This window comes from Gobio gobio, assembly GCF_949357685.1.
Source record: "Gobio gobio genome assembly, chromosome: 23".
In the NCBI taxonomy this organism is placed as follows: domain Eukaryota; kingdom Metazoa; phylum Chordata; class Actinopteri; order Cypriniformes; family Gobionidae; genus Gobio; species Gobio gobio.
Window position 1 is genome coordinate 9007508 of NC_137119.1, and position 19392 is coordinate 9026899.

Genomic DNA, 19392 nt, shown 5'->3' on the forward strand with positions numbered 1-19392 from the left:
CTCTAGAATACATTTCCCCATAAACTTCCATTGTACATTCATTACTGCTAATAAGATCTTAGTTTTTTTGCAAACTGAGGGATCAGTATGTGGTAACTGACAGCATGTCACATATTCTGTCGATAGAATTTAAGTTGGATTAAAGGGGGGGATGAAGGAAAGTGGATGATAAAGCAGTTAACCTTTAAAACAGCCGTTGTTCTGTATTAGTTTGCATATGACATTTTAGCCTGATTTCTCATTGCTTTTAAACATCTGCTGCACTTCTGTGACCAAGATGTAACTGGCAAGTATTCAATGGACATCAATGTGCTGTTGTGAAGGCATGACCTCTCTGTCCGTTTATGGCAGCCTCTGTGATGCATTCAAAGTGTTCATCATCCTTTTCCTCGCTCCCTTTTTCACAAGTAACATGTGACATTGAACCAATGGGAATGTCTGGCTGTGCGTTTTTGCCTCTCCTTAAACATCCTACACCACTAATAACTAACTCTGCTGTTTTTCTAACTAAAATACTTCCTGTCTACTGCTTAGGACACCTTAAGGCAGTGCATAGATCTTTTCTAAACAGAAAATCAGCCAACTAAAACAAGCACCTCAACTGTCCTGGAAGGACAGTCTTCCCTTAATATGCTAATTTCTTAGCAACTCTACCTCTTTGTTACTCGCACTGTTTATGTCTCATTATATAATTTACATGGTGCTTTTCCTTCATTTTAGACAGTACACAGAGAAAGAGAATCTCCTTCTCCGGAAACATTCCATATGCTCAGACTCCCAAAGGTTCCTCTTGTTTTGATTATTCTATCTTATATCATTTAAGATACAAATGTTTTAAAGCAAGGCGTCACTTTTCCAAATGGTTAAATATTCCAACCATACTAAAATACTAAATGTAGTAATAAATGCCTATTTTTGGAAAGGAAAGGTCCACTAACATTTTAATATTTGCTTGCTTGAGGTACATACAGTATTATGTAATCTCAAGATCACAAGCATTGTTGTCAGAATACAGAACATGTATTCCCAAGAAATACTATGCAGTTAAATTACTATGCATGTGGAAAAACCATAAATCCCCTTTTTATTCATGTTTTTTTTCTATTCCATACATTTAGGTGCATGTACTAGTAGGCATTCAAACATTTGATTTAAACCCATACCGCCATTTTAGAATACATCTTGCACTGACAGATGTGTTCAGCTAACCAGCGGAACCCTTTGGGAAAGTGATGCCATTGTTTTGATAAGCTGCCTCTTCTTTTTGATGGGGTTAACCTGGACAAAGCACCAGATATTATATATACATATACACAGAACCATAGAATGATACACCCCTCCTGAGTTAGGTGGTGGAAAAGCCAGTGAAGGATCTAATAGATATCCTGCATTATAGTTTTCCCTGCAGTGACATCTATATCCAAGAGCAACCCTCTCCCAGGCACACCAATACCAATAACATGAAACTTACCCTCATGAGCTCCATGACTTATCTCAGCCTAGGTAGTTATGTAGCACTTGTTACATATGTATGTTTGCATTGGATTCAATAACTATGCTAACATTTTAAAGTCTAGACTGAGAGTAAGTCTGGATCTTCCCATATTTAGATGCAAGAATCCTTGTCCCTGCTTGTAGTACAGTGAACAGGAATGTTGATTCCTGGATTTGCACTTTTCCCAGCACTTCCCTGTGATCCCGTTCCATTCCCTCTCACAGCCGTTCCCAACACCTGTCCTCCAATTTTTAATGATCACACATTATTTATTACAGATTATGATGTTTATTTGTGATTTGTTTGTATTATTTACTTTAAATTATTTGGATGTGTTTTGTTTATTGCTCATTTAACATTTACTCATTTTTCTTTGAATTGTGAATGTTCGACTTTTTCCATTAAAAATATAATTTGTAGTATCTAACTACCTTTTCTTTGTCCACCTCAGGGAGTTTTCATGTATATTACAAATCGCCATGAGTTCGGAAGGCTTATTTCCACTGCCAACTATAACACGTCCCATTATAACAATGACCTTTGGCAAATGTTTGAAAACCCTCTGGTGAGTGACACAATTTGTGATCGAATGTTTTTTGTATACAACGTGTCTGTTACAAAAACCCAGAAGTTTACATTTAGTGGTTCATTTGTCATCAGTACTGAAGTGGAGCGCTGACAGTGTAAACATAAGTCTGTGTTGACCTCCATCTAGGACCTGCCGAATGAATGCAGAGAAGCGTATCAATGTTTGCAATGCAGGTCAGTGAATGGACTAAGTACTAATTCTCTGTCTTTTACACAGGACTGGAGAGAGAAATACATCCATCCCAACTACACTCGAATTTTTACAGACAATGTCTTGGAGCAGGTATAAACAAACAAATCTTTTTTTCTTTCTTTGTTTAGCGGATGCAGTTCGGGTAGAATGGGAAAGATCATTCCACCATCGATGCACTGTGAAACTTAGTCTTCTGGACAGGGAGTTTGTTCACTTATCGACCAGAGTTTTTGGAGACGGATAGATAACTAGTTGTTGTTCTATAGGCAAGCACTGATACCTTGATCAGTGAAGCAAGGCAAGTATTGGTATAGTGCATACTCTTTTGAAGACCAATTTAAGTGTCCATGCAAGCAGGACCTGATGTTCTTGAAGAAGTAAAGTGCAAATCTGCATGTCTGGACAGCCTTTGCAATGGTCTCTGAAGCTGAACTGGCCATCAAACACTACCTACAAATTCTGACCTGGATGTTGTTTTCTATGAACGATGATGCTGAAGACAGGAAGCTACGTGTTTACTAGGTTAAAGGGGTGGTAAAACACATTCTTTTGAAGGCTTGACTGTGTTTGTGGGGTGCACTGTAACATGTGTTCATGCTTCGTTTTAAAAAAAATTGCCTTATTTTTCATATATTTGACCTTTATTCTACACTGCTCTGTCCCTCCTTGTAAAACGGTCTGATGCTTTCCGGGTTGTATGAAGCCAGTCCCTCAAAAATACGCAGTGGGCTCTGATTGGTTAGCTGGCCTAGTGTGTTCTGATTCGCTATTCGGCTGTGCTTTGGTTGGCGTCAATAAAACTATATGAGAACATTTGAGTGAAGATGATCGAGCAGAACCTGTTCAGTCCTCAAGTGTAAAGACTGCGGATCTATAATGATCTTTACTGAATGGCACTGTTACTTTTGTATTTTTAGAACGATTATAGCCAAATATCTGTCGCAAGAACTAACCCAAAACGAACACTAAGCACTGGCTTTACTAGTAAGTTAGCCAAATCACACACAGAACCATGTTTAGCATGCCTGAAGATAAACAATACATAAAAGCTCTAATCAAAGAATCATTTACACTAATGTCAGGTTCGCTGATGAGATTTTAACGTTAGTGTTTGTAATGTTAGGTGTTCGTCGGATAACGTCAAGTATGAATGAGCATTTAACAGACTGGTTTGCAGAACAGCGCTGTCATCTGTTTACTTCCTTGCTACAACCTATTACAGGAAAACACATCGATGAAATATAAATCAGACTTACAGGTTGTGGCCCGTGAACAGCTTCTGTTTGTAAATCCAGCTTTCAGGACAAGCCGTTGTGCATATCCTGTATTGAACTCGCGAAGTTTGTGGAAGTTTGTGTTGTCCTCCGTGAAATGTGCAGCGCGCGCGTCGTGCATCCACGCACCGGCAGTGTTTTTTTCACGCAGCTGACGTTGTGCAAATCTGGCATTGAACTCGCGAAGTTTGTGGAAGTTTGTGTTGTCCTCCGTGAAATGTGCAGCGCGCGCGTCGTGCATCCACGCACCGGCAGTGTTTTTTTCACGCAAATCCGCAAATCCGGATTGTGCAAATCCGGCATTGAAATCGCGAAGACGGTGGATGTTTTCCTCTGTTAGATGTGCTGCAGGGAGCCCTGCGCGCGCCTGATTCCCCGCTGACTCAAACACACGTGCATATAACATGCTGTGTGTTAAACGCTCTGCAACGCACCCCTGTCCCAAGGAAGGCTGAACAGAGCAAGTACCCCAGACCTGCAATCCGGATGGAAATAACAGCGTTTCCTCGGCATCGCGGCAACAACACTCCTGCCTAACTAACTTATACCACAACAGCGCCGCGATACAAAATGGCCTCACCCCCCCCTTATTTAATATTCTCGGAGGAGGGGTTTATGTAAATATTGAGCCTGTTGATGTCACCAACCCTGGAGGAATGTGTGTAGTCGCCTACTGGCCGTTTGCTGTAGTTCTTAGAAACTGATTTCTTTAAAAGCAAATATCTCCCTTTGCTTTAAACTTTGAACGTCGTAACTTTGCAGATGTTGTTTATGCTCAAGCAGCAACATTACACGCTAGCTAAAGTTAGAATAGTGAAATCGTGGTTTACCACCCCTTTAAGCCGAGATTTGGCTAGCCAAAGGCAAGCATGAGAATTAGAACTCTGTTTCTGGCATAGTAGTTGTAGGAATTGTAGGCATTGTGTATACTGAGAAGAATATAAGGCAAACCCAGAGTCACCACTGTAGTTACTTGATGCAACTTCTCCAACTACATGGGAGATAGGATTCAAACCAGCAGTTTCCAAGATGCCCAGTGTTGAGAAAGTTGATTGGAGGATCTGGTGATTTACAGTGTCAAAACATCCAAGCTAGACTAATTTGAGTCCCAGCCTTTCTATGTGGAGTTTGCATGTTCTTCTCATGTTGGTTTGGGTTTCCTCTGGGTGCTCCGGTTTCCCCCACAATCCAAAGACATAAACCCTATTTTGATGGGATTAGTTTCACATGGAGAGGTAGGGTAAAGTAATTATTAGCAGAGCTTTTCAGTAATTTTAGTCCTGTTTGAATGTGCCATCTCAGTAATCATTACGGACGATATCAGTAAATATTACGGCGACTTTTACCTTTGGTGAAAAAAGGTCTGGAAATGTTACCTCAGGCAATTCTAATCCTGTGTGAATAGACCAAATACGTAAATATTCCATAATTTTCAAAAAAGAATTCAGTTGCGTTAAGTGTTTTCCGCATACTATTCAGATAAAAAAGAAGGTTGAAAGCACTTGTTAGAGGCACAAAACTTAATTAATTTAATAATAAATTGTTCGAACGGACCTAACTGTTATATGTATATATGTATATACCGATCATCATAACATAATGACCACCTTCCTAATATTGTGTTGGTCCCCCTTTTGCTGCCAAAATAGCCCTGACCCGTTGAGGCATGAACTCCACTAGACCCCTGAAGGTGTGCTATGGATCTTGTTTGTTCAGCACATCTGACAGATGCTCGATTGGATTGAGATCTGGGGAATTTGGCGGCCAAATCAACACCTCAAACTCGCTGTTGTGCTCCTCAAATCATTCCTGAACCATTTTTGCTTTGTGGCAGGGTACACTTTCCCGCTGAAAGAGGCCACAGCCATCAGGGAATACCATTTCCATGAAAGGGTGTACATGGTCTGCAACAATGCAACAACCCTGACTGGTCTGTGGCTATGCAGCCACATACGCAACAAACTGCGATGTATTGTGTATTCTGGCACCTTTCTATCAGAACTTGCATTCATTTCGTGAGTAATTTGAGCTACAGTAGCATGTCCCCACGTGCATCAATGAGCCTTGGTTAAACTCGCTCAAATCATTACGCAGGCCTGTTTTTCCTTCTTCTACCACATCAACTTTGAGGACAAAATGTTCACTTGAATATACCCCACCCACTAACAGGAGCCATGATGAAGAGATAATCAGTGTTATTCACTTCACCTGTCATAATGTTATGCCTGATTGGTTTATATGGCTCCAACATCCCCGCAACTTTACAGTATGGCTGGGTAAGTCAGGCCCTCGAGGTCCACTGACCTGCGGAGTTTGTCACCAACCTAGATCAAACTGACTTCTGTAGCTTTAGTAATCCTGAAAACCTTGATTAGCTTGTCCAGGTGTTTGATTAGAGTTTGCCAAGCTTTGTGCATCACAAATAATTGTAATTTAGATTTATAGAACAATTTTGACCATTTTCCTAAACTGGCAGTTTTTGCTACTGTACCTTTCAGACATCTATCTGTAAATTGCTTCTGTTATGATTGTCAGATGGATATGTAAATGTGAGCAGCCATGTGATAATATGCTCATTGTTGATCTCATAATGATTAAGCTCTTCTCATAATGATTATTCTCGAAATGATTGTTCTGAATTATGAATAAATAGGCCAGGTGGACTAGACTGTGAGCTACAATATGACTCTATAATGACTTTTATGTATTAAAAAAAAGGACCGGATTATGTTGAGCACCTGTTTATGTTTCTGCAGCCATGCCCAGATGTTTTCTGGTTCCCCGTGTTCTCGGAGAAGGCCTGCGATGAGCTGGTGGACGAGATGGAAAACTATGGGTCATGGTCTGGTGGAAATCACAAGGTCAGATAAACCCGCCGGCCTTAAAACAGTCTGCACTCTTTGTACAGGGATCACCATTGAATAAAAAAAGCAGACAAGAATGTTTAAATACCTAGTCATGCACATATTTAATCCTTATTTTGGGGGTTAGTGAAAATTAACTTTAAAATAGTCTTTACACTGCAGTGCAATTGTGCAGTTTTTATCATTAACTGTTTGCCCAGTCATTGTGTTTTCTATTCGCAGGACAAGCGTATCACTGGAGGCTATGAGAGTGTCCCGACAGATGACATTCATATGAAACAGATCGATTTCGATAAGGAATGGCTGCACTTTATCAGAGAATTCATCTCTCCCGTCACTCTCAAGGTTTTCTCTGGCTATTACACCAAGGTGAGCCAGTCTGTCTGGGTCTGGACTGAGTCATAATCAGCTGTTAAATCAAAATGTCTCTTCTACCTCTTCATCTTTTTGTAAGGCTTTATGTCGTCTTATGTTTATTAGGTTGAAACCAGAAATCAAATTTTCAATTAAGGGGCCATTTTTTTAACTTCGAAAAGGCAATTTCTTATGGTTACCTTGTTAAATGAATCTGTGTCGTCTTTTCTTCAATCAATTACTTCAATCAGAGTATTATAGACTGTTTCTCCAAATCAACAAAAGTCATCAAAGGTGGAAGCTATTTCTGATGTTTATGTATAGCCCCGTTTCTTCCAAAATTACCCGGAACAATTTGTCCCAGGAACTTTTTTTTTCCCATTAACTCTTTTTCCCCTAGACCTGCTGCTGTCTGCGGTCTAAAGTACCGTGAAGATTAGTCCAGTGACGTAGGACTGCACGCGGCTTTCCAAAGCCCACCGGATTTCATTTTCCGCAGATAAACTTAAAGGGTTAATTTGCCCAAAAAGAAAAATGATCCCATGATTTACTCACCCTCAAGCCATCCTAGGTGTATATGACATGCTTCTTTCAGACGAACACAATCAGTTATATCAAAAAATGTCCTGGCTCTTCCAAGCTTTATAATGGCAGTGACTGTTGGGTCATTTTTGAAGTCCATAAAAGTGCATCTATCCATCATATGGATATTAACTCCGAGGGGGTTAATATTAACTTCTGAAGCGAAGCGGTACATTTGTTTAAGAAAAATATCCATATTTAAAACTTTATAAAAGTAAAGTATCTAGTTTCCGGCGAATCGCCTTCTGTATTCAGCTTACGGAAAAAAGTGTAGTGCCTCTCGAAGTTCAAAATGACGACATTGCACACCAGTTACGCTCATCAGACATAGCGTAAGCATTTTGTACTGCAAACTACTTTCAGTGGCGGAGCCACTGGCCACTGGCCAGCATCTGACTGGCCACCCTGGGTGGCGCGGAACATTGTTGATGTATTAACATTGAATATTAAGAGAATATTAACGTTAGTTGCCAAACAGATGATTAATAATAAAAGTGGCCATTCATAGTTTTCTATTAAAGACATAAAACGTTGTCTTAAAACGTTGTTAATGTATTATCACTTCACCCTAGGCTGGAAGAGTGTGTATAGGCATATAAGTATTTTTATTTCTGTGTAAAGTGTTTATGGAAAGATATTATATAGTTTGCGCTTTTTTGTTTCCATTTGTGCAGTTTTTACAGCAAAGCTACTTTTTTCATTCTTGAAGTGAACCTTTTTTTTCTGTATGGTGATGTAGATTCACTGTTTTGCATTGCTGCCTTGAACATGAGAGCGTGACGCGCCTGGTGCGCGGCATATGGCGCTTCATCAATAGCACGAACACAGAGAGCACGTCTTGCGCTTGAACGGATAAATACGCATAAAGGTATGCCAAAAATAGCGAGTATCATAGTTAATACAGTCGGCTTTGTCTTAACCGAATGTAAGCAATTGACAAATGAAATCGGATGAATGTCTATATATTGGATTCAGCATTTGGTCTTAAAGTAACCGCACCTCCTTCAGTATGTCATTAAAGTTAATCAAAGATAATTAGAAATCAAACATAGATGGCATGTTCAAAAACAGCTATAAAAAAATGGAAACACTTGCTGAAGAAGTGAAGCCAGCTGCATTCTTACACCAGTAAAAATCCATCAAATGTGGGACTTTTTATTATTATTGCAAATTAAAAAAATATATATATTTTTTTAAATTCCACACCATATTTCCCGCCATTTTAATTTAATTGGAAACTAACGGTTTTGAACTCCTAACTGCTTCTTGCAGCATTTTCTTTGTGGGGTGAAATATGACCTAGAAATTTTCTCGACAGGCTTCTTGAAATTCATCCGTTAAGTCTAGTTGATTTGACTCATGACTTCACACTCTAATGCAATCATTGAACTGCTGCTTATTAGTTGTAAATAGGGCATTTTCTATAATTTGAGCAATTAAAAAAAAAATTTGTCAGCCACAGGGATCTTTTTTTGTACATCTGCATAATTTCAGATGGCTTAGTACAGCAGCCAGCTAAAACACAGCTTGCTAGTTGAACTTTGTTAGGTCTTTGGTTGACGTGACTCATGGAATTAGTCATGTCATCTTTTTCTCTCTGTAATTTTCAGCTTTCCCTCTCTCGCTTGTCCACTACTGAGCATACAAGTGTTATTAGGTCTCTGGTTCATTTGACTCATGGAATGTGAACTCCGGTTGGCACCATGAGTCTGGATTCTTTGTAGGTCATCTATTAAAGGGATATTTCCCCCAAAAATGTAACTTCTGGAATTACCCTAATGTCTTTCTAAACCATTACACTGTTGTTATTTTTTTTAAGTGGAATTCAGAAAAATAATTTTAGAAGAATCTCCTTGAAGCTCTATTCCATAAAACAAGAGTTCAAAATTTCCAAGTCTGTTTACATATAGACCACAAGACAAAAATAGCTGAATTTATTAAAATGACCCATTCAAAAGTTTATGAACCATTGATTCCCAATACTGTGTGTTCTTAACTGGATGATCCATGGCTTTTTATTTGTTTTATGATGGTTGTTCTTGAGTCTCTTGTTAAACTGCCCAATGTTCTTCGGAAAAATCCTCCAGGTCCTGCAAATAATTCAGTTTTCCAGCATCTTTTGCATATTTGAACCCTCTCCAGCAGTGACTGTATGATTTTGAGATCCATCTTTTCACACTGAGGACAATTGAGGGACTCAAACACAACTATTAAAAAAATGTTCAAACATTCACTGATGCTCCAGAAGGAAACGCAATCCAATAAGAGGCAGGGTGTGAAAACTTTTGAACAGGATGATGTCCAAAATTGTATTTTGTTAAAATCTTTCTTTTTTTTTTTGTCATTTAGTACTGCCCTTCAGAAGCAAAAGAATATATATGATATGTTTCCCAGAAGACAAATTAAGTACAATTTACCTTGATCTTTAAAATCAAAAAGTTTTCACCCCCCGGCTCTTAATCCCTTGTGTTTCCTTCTGGAGCATCAGTGAATTTTTCAACCTTTTTTAGTAGTTGTGTTTGAGTCCATCAATTGTCCTCAGCGTGAAAAGATGGATATCAAAATCATACAGTCACTTCTGGAGGGGGTTCAAATATGCAAAAAATCCTGGAACACTGAAGAATGTGCAGGACCTGGAGGATTTTTCTGAAGAACATTGGGCAGTTTGCGACACACAGTATTGAGAATCAATGGTTCATAAACTTTTGAACGGGTCATTTTAATAAATTCAGCAATTTTTTTTATCTTGTGGACTATATGTAAACATCTTTTATGTAAAATATCTTATTCAGGACAGTACTAAATAAAAAATAACATGCATTTTGTATGATCTCTCTGATTTAGTTAAAATTATTCACATCTTCACAGATTCTGCAAGCGGTTCACATACTTTTTCTTGCAACTCTCTATATATATTACTCCACAGAAGAAAAAGTTGCACAAATTAAGGGTCCGTTTACGTTGTGTTTTACGTTTTTCTTTTCCTAAAAACTAAAAACTTCAAACCGTTCATTTGCAAGACAAAAATGTTATGGGGGCCTGAAAAACGTCTCGGTTACGTATGTAACCCTTGTTCCCTGAGGAGGGAACGGAGACGTACGTCAGTGACTGACGAATGGGGGTTTCGCCTAGAAGCCAATTACCTTCGAGGTGTTTAACAGCGCCCAATGGCGTGCCAATGCCATGGGCATGCGGAATTTGCATGCGTAACTCCGCCCCACCGCGTGGGTATATAAGGAAGTACGCTGGCAACATCGCATTATGTATCTGCTGCGGAGCCAAGATCTGAACTCCGCGTTCCAGCAGCACAGCTGACGTGGCTGAGGAACGTACGTCTCCGTTCCCTCCTCAGGGAACGAGGGTTACATACGTAACCGAGACGTTTCCTTTCGTTCAGTCACTCCGACGTACGTCAGTGACTGACGAATGGGGGTTCCAATATAACCGCGCCACTCAGCTGTCGTCCAGTGCCCTGCGTAAGTGTTAGATCCTGCCACTTAAGGCCGTAGGACTCCCACTTATCACAGGATTACCAAGGTACACTGGGAAGCATATCCCAGTGAGGGAATGCCAAGATGCCTACCCGTGGGGAGGACTTAGAGAGTACACATATGACCCGCTGTGGGCTGCATATGGGAAACTCTAGGGTACCAGCCGAAGGTGGATTTTTAACCCTAGGGTGGCAGGGGCTTGCCAAGGGAAAGACACCTGCTCACTGAGGAGGCTTACGGTGGAAATACTCGTGTGGGGGTCGCCGGAGGGAACCATGCACACGGGGCACCTGGCCGGACATGAGGGTCTGGGCTCGAAAGGGCAGACTGAACTGATGTCGGCGTCGACAGTGCTGGAGGAGCTCAGGGCTCTCGGGGAGCTCACCTGAGGAGAATATCGCACGTATCCAGTCCGTGGAGTGGAGTGGCGAGCAAGCGAAGACACCTAGAGCCTGGTCCATTACCGGCCCCTCGGGGGGGCGAGTACATAGTCGGACACTGGCTCCACTCGGAGATTGTAGAATCTGGCTGGGATTGAGATTGTGTTGGGTGTCGCCCAGCCTGCAGCTCTGCAGATGTCTGTTAGCGAGGCGCCATGCGCTAGAGCCCAAGAGGAGGCCACACTCCGGGTGGAGTGTGCCCTCACACCAAGGGGACATGGTCGACCTTGCTGCTGGTAAGCCAAAACAATGGTGTCCACTATCCAGTGAGACAACCTCTGCTTTGAGAGAGCACTTCCCTTCCGCTCTCCACCATAACAGACAAAGAGCTGGTCTGAGGTCCTGAAACACTGCGTCATGTCTACGTAAGCGCGGAGAGCGCGTACTGGACAGAGCAATGCCAAGGCTGGGTCTGCCTCCTCCAAAGGCAGCGCTTGCAGGTTCACTACCTGATCTCTGAAGGGAGTGGTAGGAACCTTGGGCACATATCCAGGCCGGGGTCTCAAGGTCACGTGAGAGTTAGCCGGCCCGAATTCTAGGCACGCTTCGTCAACTGAAAAAGCCTGCAGGTCCCCGACCCTCTTAAGAGAGGCCAATGCGGTCAGCAGAGCCGTCTTCAACGACAGGAACTTAATATCAACCGACCGCAAAGGCTCAAAGGGAGGCCTCTGCAGAGCACTTAGGACTACTGAGAGGTCCCAAGAGGGAACGAGAGGAGAGCGAGGAGGATTCAGTCTCCTCGCTCCCCTCAGGAACCTGATGATCAGGTCGTGCTGACTTACCTTCTTGTCTCCCAAGAGGTCGTGATGGGCAGATATTGCAGCCACATACACTTTCAGGGTGGAGGGAGACAGCCTTCGCTCCAGCCCCTCTTGGAGAAACTCAAGCACGGACCCGATCGGGCAATTCCAGGGGTCTTCTTGGCGGGAAGAGCACCAGGTGACGAAGAGGTTCCACTTCAACGCATAGAGGTGTCGTGTAGACTCTGCCCTAGCGGAAGTGATGGTGGCGGCCACCGTAGGGGGCAGGCCACTCAAACCTGCCGCGTCCCGTCTAGAAGCCACACGTGGAGCTTCCAGAGCGCTGGACGCGGGTGCCATAGGGTGCCCCGTCTCTGAGAGAGGAGGTCCGGTCTCGGAGGGATAGGCCAGGGAGGGGCTGTCGCAAGGAGTAGCAGTTCTGAGAAGCAGGTCTGGCCGTGCCAATACGGGGCGACCAACAAGACCTGCTCCTTGTCCTCCCTGATCTTGCACAGTACTCGTGCGAGAAGGCTCACTGGGGGAAACGCATATAAGCGTAGGCCCTGGGGCCAGCTGTGCGCCAGTGCATCCGTGCCGAGCGTGCCCTCGGTCAGGGAATAGTACAGGCTGCAGTGGGAAGAGTCGTGGGAGGCAAACAGATCTACCTGTGTGTTGCCGAACTGTTCCCAAATCAGCTGGACCGTCTGGGGATGGAGTCTCCATTCTCCAGGAAGTGGCTGAATCCGTGAGAGCTCGTCGGCTGCACGGTTCAGTTCTCCCGGGATGTGGATAGCACGAAGGGACCTCAGGTGCTTCTGACTCCATAAAACGAGATGGCGGGCGAGTTGAGACATACGGCGGGAGCGTAGACCGCCCTGGTGGTTGATGTACGCTACAGTGGCCGTGTTGTCTGTCCGGACAAGTACGTGTTGACCCCTCAGCAACGCTCGGAAGCGGTGCAGGGCGAACCGTACTGCCAGCAACTCGAGGCAATTGACATGCAGAAGGCGCTGGGGTCCTGTCCAGGAGCCCGCGGCTGCTTGTCCATTGCACATGGCACCCCAGCCCGTGGAGGAGGCATCCGTTGATACAACAACATGCCTGGAAACTCGTTCTAAGGACACGCCGGTCCGTAGAAAACTGAGATTCGACCACGGAGTGAGTGTCTGTAAGCAGGCCCGGGTTATTTGGACCCGGAGTGTGCCAGACCGCCATGCCCATCTCGGGACTCGATCGCGAAGCCAGTGCTGAAGCGGTCTCATATGTAGCAATCCGAGCGGTGTTACCGCGGCTGCAGATGCCATATGCCCCAGGAGCCTCTGAAAATGTTTAAGTGGAACCGCACTCTTGCTCTCGATTTGACGGAGGCAAGTCAGCAGAGACTGCGTGCGCTCGCTCGTAAGCTGCGCGCACATGGCGACCGAGTCGATCTCCATACCGAGAAAAGAGATCCTCTGCACTGGGCAGAGTTTGCTCTTTTCCCAGTTGACCCGAAGGCCCAGACAGGCTAAGTGGTGGAGAACCAGATCTCTGTGTTCGCAAACCTGCTCTCGAGAGTGACTCAGTATGAGCCAGTCGTCGAGGTAGTTCAGGATGCGAACCCCGTGCTGCCGAAGGGGCGCAAGGGCTGCCTCGGCAATCTTCGTAAAGACGCGAGGGGACAGAGATAGCCCGAATGGGAGGACCGCGTACTGGTATGCCCGCCCCTCGAAAGCAAACCGTAGGAACGGTCTGTGTCGAGGTAGGATGGAGACATGAAAGTAGGCGTCCTTCAGGTCGATCGCTGCAAACCAATCGCCGGGACGAACGCATTCGAAAAGGCGTTTCGCTGTCAACATCTTGAACGGAAACTTGTGAAGGTAACGGTTCAAGATGCGCAGGTCCAGGATTGGTCTCAACCCACCGGTCTTTTTGGGTACAATAAAGTAGGGGCTGTAAAACCCGGACTTCATCTCGGCTGGAGGGACAGGTTCGATCGCACCCTTCGCCAGTAGGGTGGCAACCTCCGCTCGCATGACAGGGGCATTGGCCCCGACCATAGTAAAGTGGACTCCCCGGAAACAGGGAGGAACCTGCGCAAACTGAATCACGTAGCCGCGCCTGACTGTCTTCGCGACCCAGCGGGACAGCCCTGGAATCTGAAGCCAGGCTCCCAGGAACTGCACCAGCGGGGTCATTCGGACTACAGACGTACCCGGTGTGGGGCAGCGATGCAGCGTTAAGAAAGCGGAGGAGACTGCAGACCGGTCACGGGAAGACAACAGGGACTTCCAGGACCGGGCAATCTCCTCATGCAGCTCGGGAAAGAAAGGTATTGGGGGCGGGGACTGACGTGAATCAGCGCGGGCTCCCAAAAACCAATCATCGAGCCGCGAGCGTTCGGGACAGGGTGGAGGGTTCCACTCTAACCCTAAGCTCGCGGCTGCCTGAGACAGCATGGCTGTCAGCTCTGGGTCCGACTCGGGCAATGCTGGCGCGCCCGAAGGCGGCAGCACAGCCGGGTCATCATCCTCAGAGGACTCGAGCCCACCTTGTGATGCGTTGACCGACATCGGATCATCCTCCGGAGCGGCAAACGAAATGCGCGAGGGAGCCGGAGCTGGCCCCGCGATTTCAGCCTGGACACTCACGGGTTGCGGAACGCTAGAGGGGGGTGTGGCCCGAGGCATGAGTGTCGGGGCTTTGTTCCACACCGTAACCCTCAGGTCACCCTGACCACCAGCCGAAGTACCGGCCACGGGGGGCACGGTAGATCGGGGTGTGGTTGAGGGGACTCTCACTTCATTACGAAGATCCTTGAGTCTCGACCGCAGAACCGCGATGGTCATGTTCCCGCAGTGGGAACATGACTCATCCACGAACGCTGCTTGAGCATGCTGAACGCCCAAGCATACCAAGCAGAGATCGTGCCCATCAGAGGAAGTCAACGACCGGCCACACCCAGAAGTACACGGGCGAGACATCCTGAAAAGGACGTGCCACGTGTAAGCTCTTTTAGGAGAGGAAGCTTCGCAGAGACGCCGAAGCGCCCAGGGACCACACACCAGCTGTCAGACGGACCACTGCGCAGATCAGCAGGCAGGCAGTATGCGATCACTGGAACGCGCCGCAGATCCAACGCCTCTGGAAAGCTGCTCGTCTCAAAGGCTTGACAAAGACTCAGTTGTAGGCTTGAAGGAGTGAAGAGGTACTCTTGGCTCCAAAGCAGAAACATAATGCGATGTTGCCAGCGTACTTCCTTATATACCCACACGGTGGGGCGGAGTTACGCATGCAAATTCCGCATGCCCATGGCATTGGCACGCCATTGGGCGCTGTTAAACACCTCGAAGGTAATTGGCTTCTAGGCGAAACCCCCATTCGTCAGTCACTGACGTACGTCGGAGTGACTGAACGAAAGGGAACACAAACGTCTGAAAACGGAATTCAAAGTGCAAGTTTTTGTAAAAAACAACAATAAAAACATTTGTGCATTTGTGAAACCGGTGATGTCATGCATATGCATATTACGTGATCAGTCTATAGGTGCGTACTGGAATGTTTTAGTACATCTTTGTCATGTAAACGTACCCTTAAACTTTAAGCAAATCTGTAAGATACTTTTGAGAGTTGGGTTTTGATTGTGATCTTTTTTTTGTCTTTCAGGGCTATGCGATTATGAACTTTGTGGTGAAGTACACTCCAAACAGACAAGCCTACCTGAGACCACATCACGACTCCTCAACATTCACCATTAATATTGCTCTCAACAACAAGGGCTTAGATTTCCAGGTAAGATTGTGATATACTGGCCTTACTTTTCCTAAAAAAACTTAACATGTAGTTCAACTTATAATACATTTCCTTCTATTTCAGGGTGGAGGTTGCCGATTTCACAGATATAACTGTTCCATAGAGTCTCCTAGAAAAGGCTGGAGCTTCATGCATCCAGGTAGACTCACCCACCTTCACGAAGGACTACCTACGACCAACGGCACACGCTACATTGCAGTGTCCTTCATAGATCCTTAGACTCCCTGGTAGTTCTAGCAGTTCTACACTAGAAATTTACTGGCCTTGATATGTTTGTGTAGTGTCAGCTGTTTGTTTTTACAGATTTTTTTCTTGGTTTATGTGTTGCGTGACTGTTTCTGTTTGCTGTCTTTTAAAACATTTACTACTGTCGAGAGAGAAAATGCTGTTCATCAGAAGGTTAAGTCAATGCACACATATACACAAACAAACACATACTCTGGCAGACTTCATACATTTCAACCTCGTTCAGTACGAGGTTTAAAACACTCAGTAAGATTACATGAGAGATTTGATCATAATTGTTCTGGCAAAGAAAGAAATCCGGTGAGCTCAGTAACTTGGTTCATGTTGTTTAGCATTAGCACTCATTCATAATAGCTGCCTGCAAGTCCTCCTGGAAAGTTCCTATTTAATATTTTGGATGATGTGCATTTAAGTCATTCTCATTAGAATACAATTGCACAAACATTGCACAAGCCTGTCACCCTTTTAAACCTTTGTTTTCTGGCAAATTTTAGTGCACATTACAGTAAACCTCTACGCTAAACTGTGCATCAAGATTTGGAGTTACAACTTTATGATAAATATTAATTAACTTTCACCAGGATTTTAAAACTGACACGCCCCCAACTCAAAGTCTGTGCACATGAACAATACTTATAAATGCAATCATTTCAACATGATTTCAAGGCAGCAATAATTATACTGTCAGCTTCCTACCATCAGTAAAAAAAAAAAAAAGTTAAATTGTTTATTTCCGTTTTTATTTATAATTGGTAAAAAGGAAAGTGAGCTCCAAGTACTGTAAAATAATCTAGATTGGCGAGCTGTTAGTGGCAATGAAATGAAACATGACTTCAATAGTTCAGTTGTAGCAGTTGACCATGTTTTTAATCCATGAAATGAGGCATTTTACATGACTTACATGACAAGGTTACATAACTATGAAACTATGAATATGCTGTCAACAAAATACATATAATGTTGTATGTTTGCACAACAAGAAACTACAGGATTTGAAATTAATTCTGGTTGTTGTTTTGTTTTTGTTTTTTTTTCCAAAGTTTTGCTGAAGGTGTTTTTTACTGTAAAAACAAGGTAAAATATGCCTTTGAAATGAGAATATCTCAGAGATGTCAAATGTTTTACTTTTTTGTTCCTTTTAAATGTCTCAGCCAGGTCAAACTCTTAACTTATTTTGAAATTGTTGAAATAATAAAAATGTTTTTTTTAAAGAGAAAACGCTTTTTATATTTGACAGTAAATGCTTTGTGTTGAAATGTGTCAATACAAAAATTGTTAATAAAAAGATTTTTGCACTAAAGATATGCTCTAGACAGATCAAGATTGGGAACAACACTGACCTTGTAAAATACAATACAGCTATAAAAAAGTATGAACATTTCCTTTTTACTCCATTAATTTAAGCATGACGCATGTTGAAACATGTACATTCCACACGTCATACTAATGTAATATAATATGTGTGTGTTGAACACTTGCATTTCCATCATATGCCAAATGGCTTTTCAAACCATGTCTCTATAGAATAAGTAATCACAGCTGAGAAATTAAAGTGTTGACAGAGTGTTCGTTTACACAAGAAACTGATGCAATCGCTGTTTCCGTACATGGTTAGTGACACATTCTTGAACTTGTTTTTGTAAGATTGATGAGATGATAGAATATCAGCGCAACAATTTAAGGATTGTGCGGAGGAGTTGAAACTAGTTCCTCCCATGCAGCTGGATCACTTTAACTGGAATCAGAGATGAGCTTGTACTCTTTAAATTATGACTGCTATAAGTAAGCGAGGTAAAACCGAGTGGCACAAAGTGATAAAACTGTTACTTCACGAGTTCACACTTACAAGTAATTGGATAGAGTAAAGAATATGCATATTTGGCATTGTAACAGGGTTAAGGGAAAAAGGGGGCAGGAATGGCGACAGCTCCTCCTACCCAACGGCAGCCGCCCCTCCATGACTTGATGGATGGAGGTGAGTATATCCGTCCCCTCACCGAGCCCTCCGGCTTCACCACCTTAATAGTCCTTGTCGGTAGATTCTGCACAATCCAACTCGATGGAATGCGACTTACTCACAGCAGTGAGGGCTCTATGACAGCGCGTCCCTCCTTCATCCCACGCTCAGGGAATAAGGAGGCGGAAACCGGCGAACAATCAACGTAAAGTTTAACGAAAGTAAAGCCCCATCAGACAACTTCTGCATATAAACATAATAAAACACATCAAGTCCAGGCCTGGTTCTCTCTCATCTTGCACTGTCATCACTCCGGAGCTCCTTCTGTGAGACTTGAAAAATAAAAAACAAGCCAAAGTCACATGGAGAGTGATACTTGTATCAGCGATTTCTGCCACTCATGTGACTTCAACTGTCATTGAAAGCAAATGAGTTCAGGATTCTTTGTAACTGCAAATCATGTCAATGTGAATGCACCTTCAGTGTAGACCACATAGTAAAGTTTGGAAGTTGCCATGGTGATGGAAGGTAGCGGATATGCCCTAGGTGTAAGATCTTTTTCCTTCCCTTCATCTTCCGTCTGTTGGTTAGGGCTTGCTGGGAATAGATCCCTGACTTGTTCAATGTTTCCGTCTGTGTCTGCGGGTTTGAGAAGCTGCTGAGAAATGCATCGAAGGAGGGAGGCATGTAGGTCAGAGACACGAGCGCAGCAGCAAGCTACAGAAAGACCCCTTTGTGGCCGCTCTCCCCCTGCTCATGGCTCTGAAAGATGACATTGATGCAGGGCAGCGGCACAGGAAACTTGCAAGGCTAATAAACGTACAGGTTTGCTGAGGATAACTTATCAAACAGAGCTGAGAGGGAAAGCTGTAGTCAAGACGATCAATGTAAAATGTGAAAGTGGACAGGAAGTGTGAAGTCAGATCAGGCCACTTGGCTTGATTTATTTCTTTTTCTGAAACTCTGTACATTCAACGAGAGGGTCCCACATGTTACATGTTAGTGAAGCTTTAAAACAGTTTTGAGTATTTTTTGCAATACTAGCAGCACCAAATAGAAATTCAGAAAGGCGTTTTGCAAACACACACACATTATAAAGTGTGGTACTTGCGTATTCTGGATACGACATTGGATTAGGTAGAGTTGGTATTGATCCATCTTTGAAAGTAACTTTTGTGCAAATCCTGTTTTACTGACCCTCATTTGCAAAGCAGCCCAGTGTACATAGATTCACTCAAACATGTTCTGTAAGCATTCAGTAAACATGATGAAAGGACCTAAATAGGACCAAAAAATAACTTTTTAGGTTGGTCCCCTAAAGGTCCTGCAAACGTTGTGGGAATGTAATGTAGAGAACTAGAGGGAACCTCCTATAG

The 19392-nt window shown here is 43.7% G+C and overlaps 1 protein-coding gene across 2 annotated transcripts in view; it reads left to right on the forward strand.

Moving 5' to 3' along the window:
* Positions 1-17441, forward strand: part of plod2 (procollagen-lysine, 2-oxoglutarate 5-dioxygenase 2) — a 77241-nt gene extending 59800 nt beyond the window's left edge. Inside the window, exons 14-20 of one of the 2 annotated variants that reach the window (XM_079806964.1) lie at positions 721-783; positions 1947-2060; positions 2301-2366; positions 6307-6411; positions 6637-6783; positions 15667-15792; positions 15877-17440. In XM_079806964.1, the coding sequence (XP_079663090.1) occupies positions 721-783; positions 1947-2060; positions 2301-2366; positions 6307-6411; positions 6637-6783; positions 15667-15792; positions 15877-16032 (777 nt within the window). In that variant the 3' untranslated portion in view covers positions 16033-17440. Of the gene's footprint in view, positions 1-720; positions 784-1946; positions 2061-2300; positions 2367-6306; positions 6412-6636; positions 6784-15666; positions 15793-15876 lie in introns of both variants that reach the window. The other variant, XM_079806965.1, reaches the window with a different exon arrangement.
* Positions 17442-19392: the final 1951 nt, after the last annotated feature.